Source organism: Salvelinus sp. IW2-2015, linkage group LG13, assembly GCF_002910315.2.
Source record: "Salvelinus sp. IW2-2015 linkage group LG13, ASM291031v2, whole genome shotgun sequence".
NCBI classification, from domain to species: Eukaryota; Metazoa; Chordata; class Actinopteri; order Salmoniformes; family Salmonidae; genus Salvelinus; species Salvelinus sp. IW2-2015.
Window position 1 is genome coordinate 47,746,575 of NC_036853.1, and position 20,373 is coordinate 47,766,947.

At 42.9% G+C, this 20,373-nt stretch overlaps 1 protein-coding gene and 2 long non-coding RNA genes across 3 annotated transcripts; 1 reads left to right on the forward strand and 2 right to left on the reverse strand.

Annotated features, from left to right (window-relative positions):
* The first annotated feature begins 345 nt into the window (after positions 1–345).
* LOC112081213 (uncharacterized) lies at positions 346–20,151 on the forward strand. Its single transcript, XM_024147444.2, has 7 exons — positions 346–965; positions 4,498–4,628; positions 7,493–7,684; positions 14,681–14,833; positions 15,247–15,358; positions 15,570–15,697; positions 18,126–20,151. Exons 1-7 carry the CDS (start codon positions 683–685, stop codon positions 19,047–19,049), a joined length of 1,923 nt encoding a protein of 640 aa, XP_024003212.2. The 5' UTR covers positions 346–682; the 3' UTR covers positions 19,050–20,151.
* On the reverse strand, positions 9,928–11,704 carry LOC111971771 (uncharacterized). The gene is made up of 3 exons (XR_002878325.3): positions 11,108–11,704; positions 10,665–10,793; positions 9,928–10,558 (listed from the first exon to the last, which is right to left on the reverse strand). It is a non-coding gene; the product is annotated as an uncharacterized lncRNA (long non-coding RNA).
* On the reverse strand, positions 12,744–14,746 carry LOC139028609 (uncharacterized). The gene is made up of 2 exons (XR_011480813.1): positions 14,668–14,746; positions 12,744–14,220 (listed from the first exon to the last, which is right to left on the reverse strand). It is a non-coding gene; the product is annotated as an uncharacterized lncRNA (long non-coding RNA).
* Positions 20,152–20,373: the final 222 nt, after the last annotated feature.

Sequence of the window (20,373 nt, forward strand, 5' to 3'; positions counted from 1 at the left end):
GTACCTAGCTAACATACCGGTTACTGTAATTCTATGCGGTGTGTAAGGATAGTGTAGCTAACAAACTGTCAGCCAACATAACCTGTAACGTAACRTATTTGAAAAGTCATTACATTGCTCAACTTGTATTTTTCGCCATTTTCTTCAAATCTGAAAACGATGTGAGRCACGCCTATTTTCGGAAAAWTTGCATTATGGGCCCTAAAAGCACGGGAAAAGTGTCCACTTCGTATTTTGTCGAATTTAGTATGTCATCCAAGAACTTTTGGCATAGAAACTATATCCACACTATTACCAATAAGCATACTATATACTCAATTCACGTCACCAATAATACGGTTAGTATGAGTATTCGAACACAGCTCAGGTTTAGTGAAGAGAATAATTGGAGAGCGGTCTCACACTCCAGTACAGTAGGTGGCGATGTATGCACCTTTCAGTTGGTTGCGTCAATACAAATGTAAGTAATAAGCGGAAGTGAGTAGAGATCGAGAACAATTTCCACGTTAGCCTTTTTGTTTTTTAGACATTTATTAACACCCTGAAACTCAATGCGATTCATTTTAACTGCAAAACAACACGTACTTAACTCGGGTAGTCTTTAATTCGCGTTGGAGACAGGACTTGGTTGATAGCAGCTAGCTAGCGTTACCTAGAAAACATCTAACGATACTAGTAAACAATGGCTAACGATATGGTTTTTCACACTCAAATAGCCTCGATTATGGAGGTGCTAGCGAATGCAGCCGTGGCAGAGATCTGTAAACTCGTAGACGACGACTATGCAGTGTTTCGTTTGGAAATGTCTCAAAGCCAGAAAGACAARAGGGGATTGCGSAGGAAACTACAGCTACTGGAACTGAAGGTGGCACGGGAGCGCGCAGAGAGGACAATACGAGAGCGCGTCCTTGCCATTCGTCCCAGTAGTGTCAAGATCCTCGACCGATACAGAGGAATGGCAAGAGGTACTTTTTGGTGAAGGCTGAGGTGCCTGTTCGGTTATTTTCTGGGCATGTGTTCAGATGTGTTACCCAGAATTGGGTCTTAGTCAGTTTTTGGATAGTATACAATAGTTACCCAGATTATTAAGCTATCTTGTAATATTTTATTTATTTTACCTTAAATTTACCTGCTTGGTAAAATAAAGAAAACATATTATTGCACAGAGACATGATGGCCATTTTCCCGAATACCCATTATTGCGTTCTAAATAGTAGGTTGTTAGAGGTCAAAATGAAACTGTTTCTGGTGTTAAACTTTGTATTCCATGTTATAGAGAAGCTTCTCAGGAACACAGAACACTTTATTTCATGAGGATAGGAGTTATCATTGCTAAAATGTCGTATTTTCCAAGTGATCGAAAAAGGTAAATTCCTAGTCCAGGGGTTTCAATTAAGGCCTAGACAACCAGGTGTGGGGAATTCCTTACTAATTAGTGACCTTAATTAGTCAATGAATTACAAGGGAGTAGCGAAAAACCCGCAGACACTCGGCACTCCGTGGAATGAGTTTGACACCTTTGCCCTATTCAATAATGGCACCAAATCACCTGTCTGGATTATTAATTTCAACACGTTTTGTCCAATATCCCAAGATCGTGTTGTCATATTGTTATGCCATTTTCATGGCTGATGTAGAGTTAATTCAAATTAAAGTAAAAAGTATGAGGTTAAACTTCAATATTATGCTAAGGTCGACTTAATATCCAAATGAGGCAGTACGGGATGCATAATTACAGTAACGTATAATCAATAATTTAAGGTAGGGTGGTCATGTTATTAACAAATCTTAATTCCTTATGCAAAACTGAGTTTAACAATTTAGGAAGTTCGAATGCAACTTTTATACTACAATGCAAATTAGGTAAATACAGCATGTTAAGCCCGTTTATTTAAAGTAAGGGGGTCATATTGTTAACTTCTTGGATTAGCTGGTGTGTGACATTGTCTGTCATGGAAAGCGCATAGTGTTCGTAATGTTTTGTACACTCGGTGTATGTTAATATGACCACCTTTAAATAAATGGGCTTAACATGCTGTATTTGTTTAATCCAGGTGAGAGCTATGACCCGTTATTGATGTCACTTGTTAAATCCACTTCAATCAGTGTAGATGAAGGGGAGGAGATGGGTTCAAAAATAATTTTTAAGGCTTGAGACAGTTGAGACATGGATTGTGTATGTGTGCCATTCAGAGGGTGAATGGGCAAGACAAAAGATTGAAGTGCCTTTGAATGGYGTATGGTAGTAGGTGCCAAGCGCACCAGTTTGTGCCAAGAACTGCAATGCAGCAGGGGTTTTCACACACAGCAGTTTCCCATGTGTTTCAAGAATGGTCCACCACCCAAAGGACAACCAGCCAACTTGACACAACTATAGGAAGCATTGGAGTCAACATGGGCCAGCATCCCTGTTGAATGCTCTCGACACCTTGTAGAGTCCATGCCCCTACGAATTGAGACTGTTCTGAGGGCAAGGGGGTGCGCAACTCAATATTATGAAGGTGTTCTTAATGTTTTGTAGACACAGTGTATATTTGTTTTATGAAGAACTGGGAGGTTGTAACAATTTCATAAAGAAATACCAGATAATTATTGAATTGCAACATTCCATTCACTTCAATGGGATTTTATTTACACCTTTTAAGCTAGACACACCAAACTAATTTTAAAACAGTCAAGCGGATCTCTGTCTCTTGTGGGCAAAGTAATAGTTAAAAAATGAACTTGGAATACTGCYGTTCGCAATACTGCCTATAACACTTCCTGTGCCATTACTGTAATATCTGCATGTGTAGCCTAATTGCCACCTTCTCAAAGACATCAGGAAGTTGAGACATCACACTAGCAGATTGGAGTTTTTTTGTCAGAACATTAAGACCAGAAAAATAGAGCCCCCTCCCCACACATGCACACACACCAATGTGGGCATCTCACTCTCTCATCAAATATCGGTATGTAGGTGCATTAATATGGTACACAGTGCAGCAAGGGTGACTTAAATGGTCAAGTGTACAGTAACAGTGCAAACATGACGAACAGTAGCAGCATTGGTAACAGGTTATATACATATGTCCTGGAGAATAAAGAAGATAGAAAACATAGTTGGGTTACATTGTAATGTTATGTGTTGGTCTTGATGAGTTATTATAGTGATGGGAGGATAAACTGCACCGTTTCCAGCCTATAATTAGCCCAGGCTGAGACAGTGAGCTTCCTGCTAGCCACCTGCACAGCAAGATAGATGGGACACATTTGAAATAAAACCATCAATCACAAAATTCCTGGATTGCACAATACAGCCTCTGCAGAGCAGATTCGGCTCTAATCCATAGATTAGAGCCGAATGAATTTATTTCAATTTACTGATTTCCTTATATGAACTGTAAATCAGTAAAATCTTTGAAATTGTTGCATGTTGCGTTTTTTTATATTTTTGTTCAGTATAGAATTCTCACATAGCGTCCATTGTTTGTCGCGTCACCTATAAATAGTAGCAGAGGTGGGAAAAAAAGTACCCAATTGTCATACTTGAGTAAAAGTAAAGATACCTTAATAGAAAATGACTGAAGTGAGTCACCCAGTAAAATCCTACTTGAGTAAAAGTATTTGGTTTTAAATATACTTAAGTATCAAAAGTAAAAGTAGAAATAATTTCAAATTCCTTATATTCAGCAAACCAGACGGTACCATTTTCTTGTTTTCTTTAAAAATGTATGGATAGCCAGGGGCATGCCGCAACCCTCAGACATAATTTACAAGCTAAGCATGTATTTAGTGAGTCTGCCAGATCAGAGGCAGTAGGGATGACCAGCGATGTTCTCTTGATAATTGTGTGAATTAGATCATTTTCCTATCCTGCTAAGCATTCAAAATGTTACGAGTACTTTTGGGTGTCAGGGGAAAATGTATGGAGTAAAACGTACATACTTTTCTTTAGAAATGTAGTGAAGTAAAAGTATAAAGTTGTAAAAAAATATAAATTGTAAAGTACAAATACCCCCAAAAACGACTTAAGTACTTTACATCACTGAATAGTAGTAAAAAATAGCTGATATTCAAGTATGGGTTGTGCTACCAAAATGAACGAATTGCGCAGAACAGCGCAATTGCGCATTAGATGAAGCATTGTCAGTATGGATGAGCCTAGTGTACTTGTTGTTTAGGGCATACGTTTTTACTAAACAGTACTTTCTAAATAATATATAGTATGATTAGTATGCAGTTTAAGTAGTAGGCAAGCCAGATTTCGGGCACTGCCAGTATCATATTCTAACCAGATTCTGATTTACTGAATTACTTATTGTCATATTCAATAAAAACAACGTGATGCATGGAACATAATCAATCAATCAATCAATCAATAAATAGTATATCAAAAAGTTATGAGAAGTGTTACCTTGCGTCCTTGCCAATTGTAAACAGTGTCAATAGTGTACAATATAGCGTTGAGCATTGACAGTACCTAACCCAACCACCTCTTTTCCCCCAATCACTCAGGTGAAGGACATCTCACTGTAGGCCACAGGAGTATTGTGAAGCCAGTGGGACCCAATGCGTGGAGAGATGACCAACCCATAGCTATAGATGAGGGGAGTGGAACCTCAACCCAGCATGTTATCGTGATAGAGGTCAGTGTCATAGTGTAACATTAGAAATTACAGTACATCAAATGTGGCCCATTTTATTTCAGAAATGGTCCACTCAGCTATTAAAATCAAATAACATTTTATTTGTCACATGCGCCGAATACAACGGGTGTAGACTTAACCATGAAAATAGTAACACGAGGAATAAAATATACTAAAATGGAGCTAAACAAAAAAAGAAACGTCCCTTTTTCAGGACCCTGTCTTTCAAAGATAATTTGTAAATATCCAAATAACTTCACAGATCTTTATTGTAAAAAAACACCAAAAGAAAGATGCCCAGGGTCCCTGCTCATCTGCGTGAACGTGCCTTAGGCAAGCTGCATGGAGGCATGAGGACTGCACATGTGGCCAGGGCAATAAATTGCAATGTCTGTACCTTGAAACGCCTAAGACAGCGCTACAGGGAGACAGGATGGACAACTGATCGTCCTCGCAGTGGCAGACCACGTGTAAGGGTCAGTGCAGATAGTCCGGTAACCAATTAATGAACTATTTAGCACTCTTATGGCTATTTAGCAGTATTGTGGCTTGGGGGTAGAAGCTACAGTATCTCGGAGCCTGTTGGTCCGAGAGTCGACGCTCTGGTACCGTTTACAGAKTTTGGCTTGGGTGGCTGGAGGCTTTGGCAATTTTTCGGGCCTTCTGGCACCGCCTGATATAGAGGTCCTGGATGGAAGGGAGCACGGCCCAAGTGATTGACTGGGCTCTCCGCACCACCCTCTGTAGCCCTTTCCGGTTGAGGGCAGTGCATTTGCCATGCCAAGCGGTGATGCAGCCAGTCAAGATGCTCTCAATGGTGCAGCTGTAGAACTTTTTTAGAATCCGAGGGCCCATGCCAAATCTTTTAAGCCTCCTGACGGGGAAGATGTGCTATGGTGCCCTCTTCACATCTGTGTGGGTGTGTATGGACCATGTTAAGCCGTTAGTGATGTGGACGCCAAGGAATTTGAAGCTCTCGACCCGCTCCACTATGGCCCGTCGGTGGGTGGGGGGGCATGCTCTACCCTCTTTCTCCTGTAGTCCATTATCAGTTCCTTGGTTTTACTGACATTGAGGGAGATTTTGTTGTCCTAGCACCGTGTCGTCAGCAAACTTGATGATGGTGTTGGAGTCGTGAACAGGGAGTACAGGAGGGGACTAAGCACACACCTATGAGAAGCCCCTTGTTGAGGGTCAGCGTGGCAGAGGTGTTGTTGCCTACCCTCACCACATGGTACRGGCCCGTCAGGAAGGCCAGGATCCAGTTGCAGAGGAAAGTGTCCAGTTCCCGGTAGAGGTCTTCACGGATCCACCTGTACCTGAATACCCGAGCGGTTCCGGATCCAGAATTCTAAATAATGTCACTGGTCTGGGTCGGATCTGAAATTGTCTCGGGTATGTTTAATTTTAACTGACTTGTCCGGAAGGATCCGAACGAGACTGCTGCGGTAGAGAAATCTATGCATCTGCTCTTTGCTTTTCACGAAAGTGGCGCATGTGACTTGTTGTTGACCAAACATAAGTCATCAAAACGGTAATAGGTTACAGTCATAGTTTCTCTGTGTGGGGCAAAGCTATCTTAACTAGCTTCTCCCGGTTTGATGCAAGACAGGTAGCCACTACAAAATCCTATTGCATGATAAAAAACCTATGGCAGCTATTAGTTCGGAACGGGCCTCTATATATTAAAAAATWAATTATGCATATCCGGTCAAGGTTGGAAAAGCCCCAGGTCCAATTCAGAATGGGTCCAACTTTTTGGACCCATGAAGGCCTCTAGTCCCAGTGTCCCCAGCTTTGGGATTAGCTTGGAGGGGACTATGGTGTTAGACTACAGCTCGGTGTTCATGAACCGCATTCTCAGATACTTATTTCCCCTCTTGTTCAGGTGGGAGAGGTCAGTGTGAAGTGCCATTGAGATTGTGTCATCTGTGGATCTGTTGGGGCAGTATGCGAATTGGAGTGGGTCCAGGTGGTCTGGGATGATGGTGTTTGTGGCATGGCCAGCCTTTTAAAGCAATTCATAATTACAGGTGTGAGTGCTACTGGGCGATAGTCATTTAGGCAGGTAACTTTGGAGTTCTTGAGAACAGAGACAATGGTGGTCAGCTTGAAACATGTTGGGATTACAGACTGGGAATGAAAATGTCAGAAGGCACTTGCAAGCTGGTCTGTGCATGCTTTGAGAAGATTCCATTTGGCCCGGAGYCCTTGCGAGTGTTGACCTGTTTAAAATATTATCAGTCACAAAGAGCGAGATTACAGTCATCCGGAACAACTGGGGCTTTCACACAAGACTCAGTGTTGTATTCCTTGAAGCGAGCATAAAAGGTATTTAGCTCGTTTAGAAGTTCTGCATCACTGGGCGTCTCCCAGCTGGGTTTCCCTTTGTAATCCGTTATCATCTGCAAGCCCTGCCACATACGACGAACATCAGAGCCGGTGGAATAGGATTCCACCTTCCTCCTATATTGTCCTTTTACATGTTTAATGTCTCATCCAAGCTCGTAGCGTGCTTTCTTGTATGTGTCCATGTCTGTGTCCCATTCCATGTAAGAAGTAGCTCTAGCCTTTATCCCAGTGCAGATATTGCATGTAATCAATGTTTTTTTTAGGTTTGGATACGTTTGTATGGTCACTGTGGACGACTTCGTCTATGCACTTATAGATGAAGCTCGTGCCTAATGTGTCAAACTCCTGAATGCTATCAGATGAATCCCGGAACATATCCCACATATACATATCCCAATTTGCTTACATGTACATCCTAATTTATCTGCCATAGGGGAGCTTGTGAGACTTCCCTATGACATTGTTATCCTATTCAAATTATGTACCTGTAATAACCTCCTCTTTTGTGTCAGTCTGCAGATCCAGAGGCTGCAGGTCCTGAAGGATCGTCTCTGGTCAAGCAGGAGAGGACTGAAGGAGAGGACCCACGGCACAGCGGAGACACCCAAACTAGAGCAGTGGCTACTGTGGCACCACCTGAAGCCACGGTGGACCTCACCACCGCCAGCTCACCCCAGCCCAGGACCGGACGTAGCGTCACGGAGGTCAGTGGAGCGCCGAACACCATCCTCAAGTCAGAGAGGGACGCCGAGACTTTAACTGTAACACACAGGCTATTACCAACAGGATCTGATCACAGATCAGACCCAGACAGACTGGGGAAACTGGGCTGTCCTCKTGCTCCTGGCTCAGAGTATTTACCGGTATTTCACCAGAGCCAGAGGATGGTTTATTCCCGTGATGATGGTGACGCATTACACTCTGGCGGTGATGATCCGTCTTGTTCTTACACTACAGAGATGGACCMTGGCAACATGCCCATGGGTTTAGAGAGACAGACTGCTCTGTCTAGAGGTTACTGGAATGGGTACAGTAGTAGTGTTTACTCTGAAGGGTGCCAAGATAAGAAAGGAGAGGTTACATTGATAGATGATGTAACTGTGAAAGTGGAGGGCGACGCTCCTCTGACATGGAATGTAGACGAGACTCACTTAGAAGAACTCTCACAAGGCAGAGATTTCTTAGATTACAGGGGAATCTTAGAGACAAATCATATTGTTGCCACCAACTCCCCTTTACACTCTTTCAGGGATCGCGACCCAGTGTCCACATCAATGGCACCTTCCGATTCACACGGTTGTGTCCTTTTCGATCAGGTATTGAACTCAAAGGACCAAAGGGCGTGGGGAGGGGGACCAACATCAGACAATAGTCAAGAGAAGGGGTTCCTCTGCATGTTCTGCAACAAAGGCTTCAGCTGCCCCCAGAAGATGGAGATCCACCAGAGGGTCCACACAGGGGTGAAACCCTTCAGCTGTAACCAGTGTGAGAAGAGGTTCTCCCAGTCTGGTGACCTGAAGAGGCACCAGAGGGTCCACACAGGGGAGAAACCCTTCAGCTGCCCCCAGTGTGAGAAGAGGTTCTCCCTGGCTGGCAACCTGAAGATGCACCTGAAGGTCCACAAGGGAGAAAGACCGTTCGCCTGTACGCACTGTGGGAAGAGGTTCTCAGAAAGGAGCTACCTCAAGATACACCAGCAGAAAACACATTCTACTCTATAACATAGAAAATAATCYTTCCACTCGATAGCTTCTGACGTTTAGATCAAACCCTGCATAAAGAAGATACTTTTTCTTTTTTTAAGATCTACAGATGCATTTGGAATAACGAGAGTAACAGATTTCAGTGTCGACTATTCCTGGGTAGAATATTGCATCCAGACATTGTGATACATAAGGCATATACACTAAGTGTATAAAACATTAGGAACACCTTTCTAATATTAAGTTGCACCCCCTTTTGCCCTCAGAACAGCCTCAATTCGTCTTTCCCATTAACCCTCAATGGCACACCTACACAATCCATGTCTCAATGCTTAAAAATCCTTATTTGACCTGTCTCCTCCCCTTCATCTACACTGATTGGTGTGGATTTAACAAGTGACTTCAATAAGTGGTCATAGCTTTCACCTGGAGTCACCTGGTCAGTCTGTCAAGGAAATAATGAGTATTCCTAATGTTTTGTACACAGTGTATAAGCCTAAAAAGACTGTTACATATTATTTTTGTACTCTGCTATATGATGTTCACAAATGCCTGTTTCATTACTTCCGTTCAACTACTTKATTTTTTACCCCAAGATACTTTTTAGTAAGAAAATAAATGGAGTTTATCAAGTTTGTGCAGAGTTTGAGTTGAGACATTACATTTACATTTTAGTAATTTAGCAGATGCTCTTATCCAGAGCGACTTACAATCAGTGCATTCATCTTAAGATGGCTGGGTGAGAACCACATATCAAAGTCGTAGTAAATCAGGGCTCAACATTCAGGGGGAATTGCAGCTGCTAATTTGGCGTCGTTTCTGAACTTGCTCCTCAAGAAATGCTGTCGGCCATGACAGAAGCCATACTTGAGTTGGCTTGGGGTGTGGGGGTGTGGTTTAATGTGGGTGTAGCTCCCTCTAGTAACCACGAGCACAACCGTTTTTTGATTTTAACTGGCGGCTTTATTCTGTAGATACTCAGAATTATCACCTTTCGTGAGAACTATAAAGTAAAAGAAAATACAGTTAAGCACACTCTTACAACCTCCTTATCTTACGAGTGACTTATTAGCTTGGTATAACTCTGAAGTGCTTACATACATAAACAGTTTTGCCGGCGCTATAACAGTATCAGATTAAATACATGAATAAAGGAAAAATACCTCACCTCTCTCGTGTTTGTCCTTGCCACCACCAAGACACACCCATATTTCAAAACCCTGCCCGCCCCGACCCCACCCCCCCCCCCCCCCCACTCAGTCACAACAAACAAACCTTCTGCTTGTTGAGTACAATAACTACAGGCAGATGCTAGATGTATGGTGAGATGCCGGAGGAAGCTTTGAATAGGTCAGTAGCCTACAGTGTAAAAACGACAAGAATGTGATTGCTAAATTTATGTAAATATTCTAAACTAAGTATTTTGATAACTTTCAAATGTAGTAACAGGTCCATGTAGAATAAACAACACTTTACATAATACCATAGAAGCAGTGTTCTGCTAATATAACAATGTGAACCTTTGACCTTTCATTGTCATTCCCAGCCGATACAGATACTCTGCCTATCTGCATTTTGTCTGGCGGTAATGGGGCTGCCTTAGCAAACATATCAGTGGTCATACCTTCCTGTGTTGTGTCCCGTATAAAACAGGAGTTCCCTGATCCTGGTGCAGAATAAACAGTTTCTCCCTCCCCGTATTGAGTSATACCATTTAATTCAATAAAAAAAAAAAGACAATGCAAGGAAAAGTTATCTAGTAACATGTTTATGCCGAGTGCCAGGTCTCTCCATTCAGAGACTCGAGCCTGTCTGTCGGTCAGGACTCCATCACATCACCTTGCAAGTCTCCAAGTGCTGGCTCCATAGATGCATCTGTCAACATATACACAGTCACTGTTCTATTACCAATGGCAGTTAGGATTGGTGATATCTGACAAACATACTGTGTTGAAGTTTTAACAGGTCAGACTAAACCTACCTAATTCTGGTCTACTTATCGACAATCGTTGTTGCGCAAACGAGGTGAGGCTGGAGGTGAGGTCTTTGCCATTGTAGATCAGGTTGGTGGCACCTTAATTGGCGGGATGGGCTCATGGTAACAGCTGGACTGGAATAAGTTGAATGGTATCAAATACATCAAACTTTCCATTCGTGCCATTATGAGTCGTCCTCCACTCAGCAGCCTCCATTGATACAAACGCACACAGCACTGATTACATTATCAATGGTAGTTATGATTAGCGTGGTGGAACCAACCTGATCGCTGAGTATGCCTTTCTATTTCACTTCAGATATCATGATATGTGAAGTGAAATAGAATGGTAAACGCAGCGATCAGGCTGGTTCCACCAGGCTAGGTTATGATGTTGAATTGGGGGAAAAAAATTGATAACTGTTTTGACCAGGTCAAATTTGACCAACCTGATTCAAGTGTCCTCCCTGTTCCATTTATAGGAATGCTCACAGCGAGTGCATGTCTGCGTGATGTTGAGGGTCCCCTTGCTGGTCTTCTCTATGTTGGCTGTTCGGCTGCAAACTGGACATCTCTCAAACAACTGCAGCAGGCAATCCTTATAAACAATTTACTTCCTCATATCATGAGGTGGTGTTGACTGGGAGAGCCTGTGACAGRGTTATACAATAGACAGCCACGGGGTTAATTGCATTTTGTTATAAAGAAAGGAGAAGAAAGGAGAACACGTTTGATAATGCACTTCACAACCAAAATGATCTACTACTTATATCTGCTTGGCTGAGTAATTAACCTACTAGCTCATCAAACCGGGTATTTTTTTTATACATCTTTTCACATATCACACATTTACCATTTCTTTTCACATATCACACATTTACCATTGTTGATGAAGCAGTCTGTCACCAGGCTATTAACTCGGAGTCAAGCTAATTCTAGGTTGTCACTAGTTACCACAGCCACAAAGTCAGAAACCCAGCCTATTTTTAAAATGTATCTTTTATTAAAATGTGATTTTAAACCTAACCTTTACCACAATGCTAAACTTTTGCCTAACCCTAACCTTAAATTAAGACCAAAAAGCAAAAAAATATAACATATCAATAAATTTTTAAGATGAGCTTCTAAACTCTGTTTTAGAAGAGATGTATGTAACCTTTATTTAACTAGGCAAGTCAGTTAAGAACAAATTCTTATTTACAATAATGGCCTATCCCAGCCAAACCCATACGACGCTGGGCAAATTGTGCACCGCRCTATGGGACTCCCAATCACAGCCGGATGTGATGCAGCCTGGATTCGAACCAGGTACTGCAGTGACGCCTCATGCAGTGTCTTATACCACTGCGCCACTCGGGACCAAAACTATCCTACTTAGTAGTCAATTRTGACACTAGAATAAATGTTTCTGACTCATATCGATACCACACAGGCTGTTTTCAAAGGGATTAGTTGCTTTTTAGGGGCAGTTGCTTTTTCACGCTTGTCCTCGTCTGGGAAATAAAGTAAAATAAATAGTCAAAAATTGTCGCACAAGAGGAATATAGATTTAAGGTGTCCAAATGGACAAGTAAAAGAAATCACACACATCACAATATCAAACTACTACTCCGATCAGAATTGCATCAGAGCTGAATGTCTTGAGCCAATAAGTATTTAACTCCTTTGTTATGGCAAGTCTAAATAAGTTCAGGAGTACATTTTGTGTTGCTGAAGTCACATAAGTTGCATGGACTCACTCTGTGTGCAATGATAGTGTTTAACATTATTTTTTAAATAACTACCTCATCTATCCCACAGATACAATTATCAGTAAGGTCTCTCAGGTGAGCAGTGAATTTCAAATACCGATTCAACCACAAAGACCAGGGAGGTTTTCCAATACCTTGCAAAGAAAGGCACCTATTGGTAGATGGGTAAAAACAAAAAGCAGACATTGAATATCCCCTTGAGCATGGTGACTTTATTAATTACACTTTGGATGGTGTATCAATACACCCAGTCACTACAAAGATAGACGGCCTTCCTAACTCCGTTGCCGGAAAGGAAGGAAACKACTCAGGGATTTCACCATGAGGCCAATGGTGACTTTAAAACAGTTAGAGTTTAATGACAGTGATGGAAAACTGAGGATGTATCAACAACATTGTAGATACTCCACAATACTAACCTAATTGACAGAGTGAAAAGAAGGAAAATATTCAAAATCATGCATCCTGTTTGCAACAAGGCACTAAAGTAATCTTGCAAAAAAATGTGGTATAGCAATTAACTTTTTGTCCGGAATACAAAGTGTTATGTTTAATGCAAATCTAATATAACACATTACAGAGTACCACTCTCCATATTTTCAAGCATAGTGGTGGCTGCTTCATGTTATGGGTATGCTTGTAATCATTAAGGACTGGGGAGTTTTTCAGGATTAAAAAAAATGGAATGGAGCTTAGCACAGGAAAAATCCTAAAGGAAAACCTGGTTCAGTCTGCTTTCCACCAACCACCGGGAGAAGAATTCACCTTTCATCAGGGCAAGAACCTAAAACACAAGGCCAAATCTACACTGGAGTTGCTTACGAAGAAGATGACAGTGAATGTTCCTCAGTGGCCGAGTTACTGTAGTTTTGACTTAAATCTACTTGAAAATCTAAGACAAGACCTGGAAATGTTTTTCTAGCAATGATCAACACCCAATTTGACAGAGCTTGGAAGAATTTTGAAAATAAAAATCCAGGTGTGGAAAGCTCTTAGAGACTTACCCAGAAAGACTCAGGTATTCACACCCCTGAGTCAATACATGTTATAATCACCTTTGGCAGCAATTACAGCTATGTAAATGAGATATTTCATTTTCAATAAATTTGCAAAAATGTCTAAAAACATGTTTTCACTCTGTCATTATGTGAAGATGTGCGAGACAAAATCTATTTAAACAATTTTGAATGTGGGCTGTAATACAACAAAATGTGGAATAAGTCGAGGGGTATGAATACTTTCTGAAGGCACTGTATCTCTTGATCTGCTTGACATGTTTAGTGGGACGGCCAAGAGACCAGAGGTGGCGGAGTGCTCGATTTGGGGTGTAGAGTTTGAGCATAGCCTGAAGGTAGGGAGGGACAGTTCCCCTTGCTGCTCTGTAGGCAAGCACCATGGTCTTGTAGTGGATGTGAGCTTCGACTGGAAGCCAGTAGAGTGTGCTGAGGAGCGAGGAGACATGGGAGAACTTGGGAAATTGCAGTGTTCTAGATAAGTTGCAGGGGTTTGATGGCACAAGCAGGGAGCCCAGCCAACAGAGAGTTGCAGTCGTGTAAACAGGGAGATGAAAATAGCCTGGATTAGGACCTGAGGAGCTTCCTGTGTGAGGAATGGTCACACTTGTCAGAGCATGAACCTGCAGGAGTGAGCCATTGCTTTGATATTCTCTGCACTCTGAGTGGGGGACGCTGTGGAGTTGTCAACCGTGATGGAGAGGTCTTGGAGCGTGCAGGCCTTCCCCGGGAAGATAAGCAGCTCCGTCTTGTCGAGGTTAAACTTGAGGTCGTGGGCTGACATCCAAGCTGAGATGTCTGCCAGGCACGCAGAGAGACGTGTTTGTGTGGTTTTCACATGGTGTATTTAACACTTGTTTATGTTTAATAAACACAAAATGGGACTTTTCATTCTAAGACTTTCATTGAGACTCTCTTTAGTATACATCACATCTGATCTCCCCCTATTCTGCATACACCTGACAGCGCTTTATAACCAATATACACTTAAATATAAATAAATATACCTACACACTAACAAACCTACTGTACACGTCAAAATAGTTTAGTCAGGTTTGCCTGATGATGACTCATTTTTACCCACATATTTATGTCCACCATGATGGGTTTAACAACAAAGTAATTCTGTAACTACAGTATGGGACTCAAACATAGTGGGGATGGGCAAACACTCCATGTTGACAGTGTGTTTATTATCTGTGTGTACGTACCTGAGGGAGTGTATGTCTGTGTAATCTGTATCACCTGTCTCTTCCAGGAGGAGGAGGGTCCAGAGGTGCTTCTGGTGAAGGAGGAGGGTCTGGGGAACCCTGAGGGGACCATGGTCATGGAGGACAACCAGACTACACCTCCTCCTGAAACCACAGAGGAACCAGCTGAGCAACACAGGACCACACACAGTCTCACTGAGGTGAGTCCACTGTGAACTACTGTCTGAATGATATTAGGTCAGGGCCCGTATCCACAAAGCCTCTCAGAGTAGGAGTGCTGATCTAGGATCAGTTTAACCCCTTTAGATAATAATGAATAAGACCGATTTAGACATATGGGGACCTGATCCTTGATCAGCACTCTTACTATGAGGCGCTTTATGGATATGGCCCCAGGTTTTGATTAATTTTGTCTTAAGTGTGGGACCATGCCTTTGAATGACCATAACATTAAGTGTCAAGTAATCAAGTTATTTGCATAGTATCAAATCAACTAACAAGTTCGCATAGTACTTATAGCAATCCCTCATTGCCCAATCAGAAGATGCTCCATAGCAGGGTGCTCATATCAGATTTCTTGATCCAACATCCTCTCACTCTGTATCTCTTACAGTCAGTAGACATGGAGGATGGGAAGCCTGATCTGCTGCTGGTCAAAGAGGAGACAATAGAAGACGGACCAGAGAGCATTGATCTGCTGAGTGGACTAAAGATGGGGGAGCAAGGTAATGGAGAAATACATATAGCCTACATACAGTAATAGATCTTCAATGGGAATAGTGATGCACCTGGCTATAATTTTTTCTTCATTCATAAAATGAAATCAATACAACTTATGTTTACATACAAAAACACACATTATAATGTATGTTATAAAAACATTTATGTAGCATTATCTTCCATGTTTTTAGTCTATTTTCTAACCTCTTCCTGTAGATGGTTGGCTGGAGGCTAACAGAGGAGACTGGGCAGCCATCTTGAATTCCCAGAACCAGACGGGTGCAGCTAAGGGCCCAGGGGATATCATCACTGAGCAGGCCAGGACCAGAGGCGACATAGTGGAGGTCAGTGGATGGGACACCGTCGTCAACTCTGGGCTGGGGAACAACACTGTTAACCAGAAACAGACAGTCAAACACAAAAAACAGACCAGAGCGAGGCATAGATTTTGTCTGCGGGGACGGGGAGGTGTCTGTATTCGGCTGGAGAGAACAGACACAGACTCGGCTAGCGATGCTCCGTCCTGCTCCTATAGTTGTGATTCAGAGACTGATGGTGCCTCAGGTTAACCCCCTAACAGATGCTGCCTTCAGCCTGCCTTCTACAGGATCTATCAACTGGAACATGAACCCTGCGACAGCATATTCACTCCCTGGTTAGGCTGCCAACTGTGCCAGGGCAGTATTTCACACTCGTCCAACCTGAAGAGGCAAATGGGAGTCCACACAGGAGAAACCCTTAGGCTGCCCCAGTGTGAGGAAAGGTTTTCCCATTAGCACGACCAGCTGAAAATGCACCTGAAGGTCCACACGAGAGAGAGGCCGTTCGCTTGTAGGCACTGCAGGTTTTCAGAGGAGCTACACTATACATACAAAAGTATGTGGACACACTTTCAAATTAGTGGATTAGGCTATTTCAGCCACACCCGTTATGACAGGTGTATAAAATCGAGCACACAGCCATGCAATCTCCATAGACAAACATTGTCAGTAGAATGGCCTTACGGAAGAGCTCAGTGACTTTCAACATGGCACCGTCATAAGATGACACCTTTCCAACAAGTCAAATCGTCAAATTTCTGCCCAGCTAGAGCTGCCCCGGTCAACTGTAAGTGCTCTTATTGTGATGTGGAAACTTCTAGTAGCAACAACGGATCAGCCGTGAAGTAGTGGGCCATATAAGCTCACAGAACGGGGCTGCCAAGTGCTGAAAGCGCGCAGCGCGTAAAATTAATCTGTCGMCAGTTGCAACACTCCCTACCGAGTTCCAAACATCCTCTGGAAGCAACGTCAGCACAAGAACTGTTCTTCGGGAGCTTCATGAAATGGGTTTCCATGGCCGAGCAGCCGCACACAAGCCTAAGATCACCATACYCAATGCCAAGTGTCTGCTGGAGTTGTGTAAAGCTCGTAGCCATTGGACTCTGGTGCACTGGAAACGTGTTCTCTGGAGTGATGAATCACACTTTACCATCTGGCAGTCCGACGACGAATCTMGGTTTGGCAGATGCCTGGAGAACACTACCTGCCCCAATGCATAGTGCCAACTGTAAAGTTAGATGGAGGAGGAATAATAGTCTGGGGCTGTTTTTCATTGTTCGGGCTAGGCCCTTACTTTCAGTGAAGGGAAATTGTAACGCTGCAGCAATGACATTCTAGACTTTGTGGCAACAGTTTGGGGCCCTTTCCTGTTTCAGCTGGACAATGCACAAAGCGAGGTCCATACAGAAATGGTTTGTCAAGATCGGTATGGAAGAACTTGACTGGCCCGCACAAAGCCCTGACCTCAACCCCATCTAACACGTTTGGGATGAATTGGAACGCCYACTGCAAGCCAGGCCTAATCGCCCAACATGAGTGCCCGACCTCACTAATGCTCTTGTGGCTGAATGGAAGCAAGTCCCCGCAGAAATGTTCCAACATCTAGTGGAAAGCCTTCCCAGAAGAGTGGAGACTGTTATAGCAGCAAGGAGGGGATCAACTCCATATTAATGCCCATGATTCCGGAATGAGATGTTTGACGAGCAGGTGTCCACATACTTTTGGTCATGTAGTGTACCTCAGGATACACCAGCAGAAAATGCACACGGCCCATGTATAGATTATAGTGATATGTAATCTAGGTGAATTGAGTAAATAATGAGTATGATGTGGAAGAGTAGATGATATGGTGGTTGGTGTGATGGTGTCTGTAAAAATGATTCACTATTGAAAAGTGGCAACCCTGACCTGTTGTTTGATGCTGGTGTTTTATGAGGAAATGATAGTGCCTTCATGTGTTTACTTGACATGATGTAGTGAAGATGTGTGCAAGATAATGGTGAACCTTTTCCAACGTATTCTAAAATTAATTTTATCAAAGCGAGGGTAACAGATTTACAGAAAAAGTCAAGTGTTATCATAGTGAGAAAAGTTATTCCTCTTGTCACATATCGTTTTGTGCAATAAAAGTACTGTACTTCAAAGTTGAATGTATGACCATTTTGTTTAAATTAAATACAAAATTGACTCTGTGCTGACAGACTTGGTTATTTTTGTATTATTGCAGGGACTGAGTTTCCCTTATCAGTCGAACCAAAACATTATACTTCATTCTTGAATCAACGCATATAGACCGTTTTTGGCTCCATACTGTTAGGTACTTGAATCAGTGTTCGAGACAGACTTAACTGTGGTTAACATTTGATAATTATCATGTCATGTTTTTGTGTGTACAGCAAAGAGTTTCTTTCATAAACTTTTAAATGCTCTTCTGTACAATTTGTGTTTACAGTCTGGAGTCCATGAAGACCTGCTAATATCTGGTGTTGCTGGCAGGAGAGACTGGGCCTCTGAGGTGGCTGGTCACAAGCCCTGGCTCTTGATCAGGACCCTGAATCAGGAGCCGTCGCTCTTCCTTCCCGAGTCGGAACGGGGACGGAATCGCGAGGGACCGAGACTCCACCAACACACAGAACACAKCCAGTGGACAGGTGGACTGAACAACAGTCCTGGTGGTCATCAGAGAGACAGAGGCTCCAGTCAGGGATCCAGTCCGCAGRCCAGACCCTTCTCTTCACAGTCTCAGTGCAGGGATGAAGTAGGGCCTGGGGCTGATAGAGATAGACCCTCCTGTTCCTATGATACAAACACCACAGTATCCATGATGAACAGAGCAGGTCACCCTGGGCTGCAGCCTTCACAGAGAGTGGTGGGAGATCCCCCTGGTGATAGTCTAGCAGCAAGTCTGTCTTCACCTTCAGGGTCTTGTCTAATGCCTGGTGACTGGGTTCATAGCAGTCCTGGGTCTGGACCTGTGTCTAGCCTTCCTCAGCTACCTCATAGTTACCCCACCAATACAGACAGGGTCAGGATGGGTGTTCACCACAAGAGGTATCTAGCCTATAACACAGCACACAATCCCAACAACACCCAAACAATGGCTAGAGGTCAAGGAGGAAGCTCAAAGACTCCTGCTTCTACCTCCTCTGGTGTCATTGGGTCACAACGTGGGATGCCAAGCATTAGCACAGACGAAGACAAGCCATACTCCTGCCCCACGTGTGGGAAGTGCTTTGCAAAGGCGACCTACGTGAAGAAGCACCAGACCATTCACATCAAGGAGAGGCCCTTCAAGTGTAAGCTGTGTTACAAGAGCTTCTCATTCCTGAGTTACCTTATCAGACATAGGAGTGTCCACAACAGGGAGCAATCATAGCATTGGGTCTTAAGATGTACACAGGAGATATCTGGAAACTATTATTTAGCTGAAATATTATAGTTATCATGTGAAATGTCCTGGAGTTTTGGGGGGGATTACCAAGTCCCTCAGTTGAGCATCTGGGTAAACTCACATTCTCACATGATAGACTTGTTTGGTGTGCTTGCATAGCCAAAACACTGTCATGTTACTGAAGAGTAACACTATATTCCCCCTCTGAATTTGGTTTTGCCTATGTTCTATTCATAATAAATATGTCCCTCTTTTTTATAACACCTTTATCCCCCCCCCCACACACACACACACACACACTCAGGTTGTACCTGTTCCTTTATGTACTAAAAATAGGTGATCAAAATACACCCTCTTTTTATAACACCTTTATAACAAGCCAGGTCTGCTGAGATGACATGACCCCGAGGTCATGCTTTCATTGGGGAAGAGGTCCAAAAACAACCCTTTACTGTGTCCCTTTCCCCTATTGCCCTCCCATGGCACTGGGTAGTAGGTATGAGTTCTCCTTAATCAGATATTTTTCATCCTCCCCTCTATCATCTTCCATATCTGTTATGTGTATTATTGTTATGCATCTCCCATGGTTGTAGCAAACATTGCCACTCAATAATTGACTTCCCCAGCCACACAAGTCATTGCCTGACGAATCAAACTGAATTATTCCGCTGCTCTATCATTCGCTACGTACTTCAGTCTGAGACGGCCATCATTGAAGTCGTTTGTGGTGACATCAAAGTGAGGGGTGTTTTACAAAACAAAGTCATCGGCGATTGGATCATTTCTAACCAATCGGTATCAAAGCCAATGACGAATTTTCAAAACGTAGCTTTACCCAATGTGTGTTCTGGCTCTGTCCTGACCCATCGGTTTCTGCGACCAATCAGAATGGTTAGAATATGTTTGCGTTTTAGAAATCGTCAGGGAGGTACTCTGATAGTGTTTGGCCGGAGCAAGAAGTTTGAGTAGCCAAGCAAAGCAAGGCACACTGTATTTATACTGCCGTATGTCACCATGTCAATGGCCTGAAGGCTTAATAAGGTCTTGTGATGACTGGGGTAAAATATTAAACATGAACGAATGTGCACCTGTACTTGAGATTACTGACTGGATGGCTCTACAGACTGTTTAGGAGGGTAATTAACCACATGCCTCTCATTAACCCTTTGTTAACTTGTCATTTGAAATGYGTTTGTGTGAACTGTTTTTAGAGAGACAGTAAATCTAGGCTAAAACAAGGACAGTTGAATATTTACCTTACTGAGGTGAAGATGGAATAAAGTCATACTCTTTTCTACTCTATTCTTAC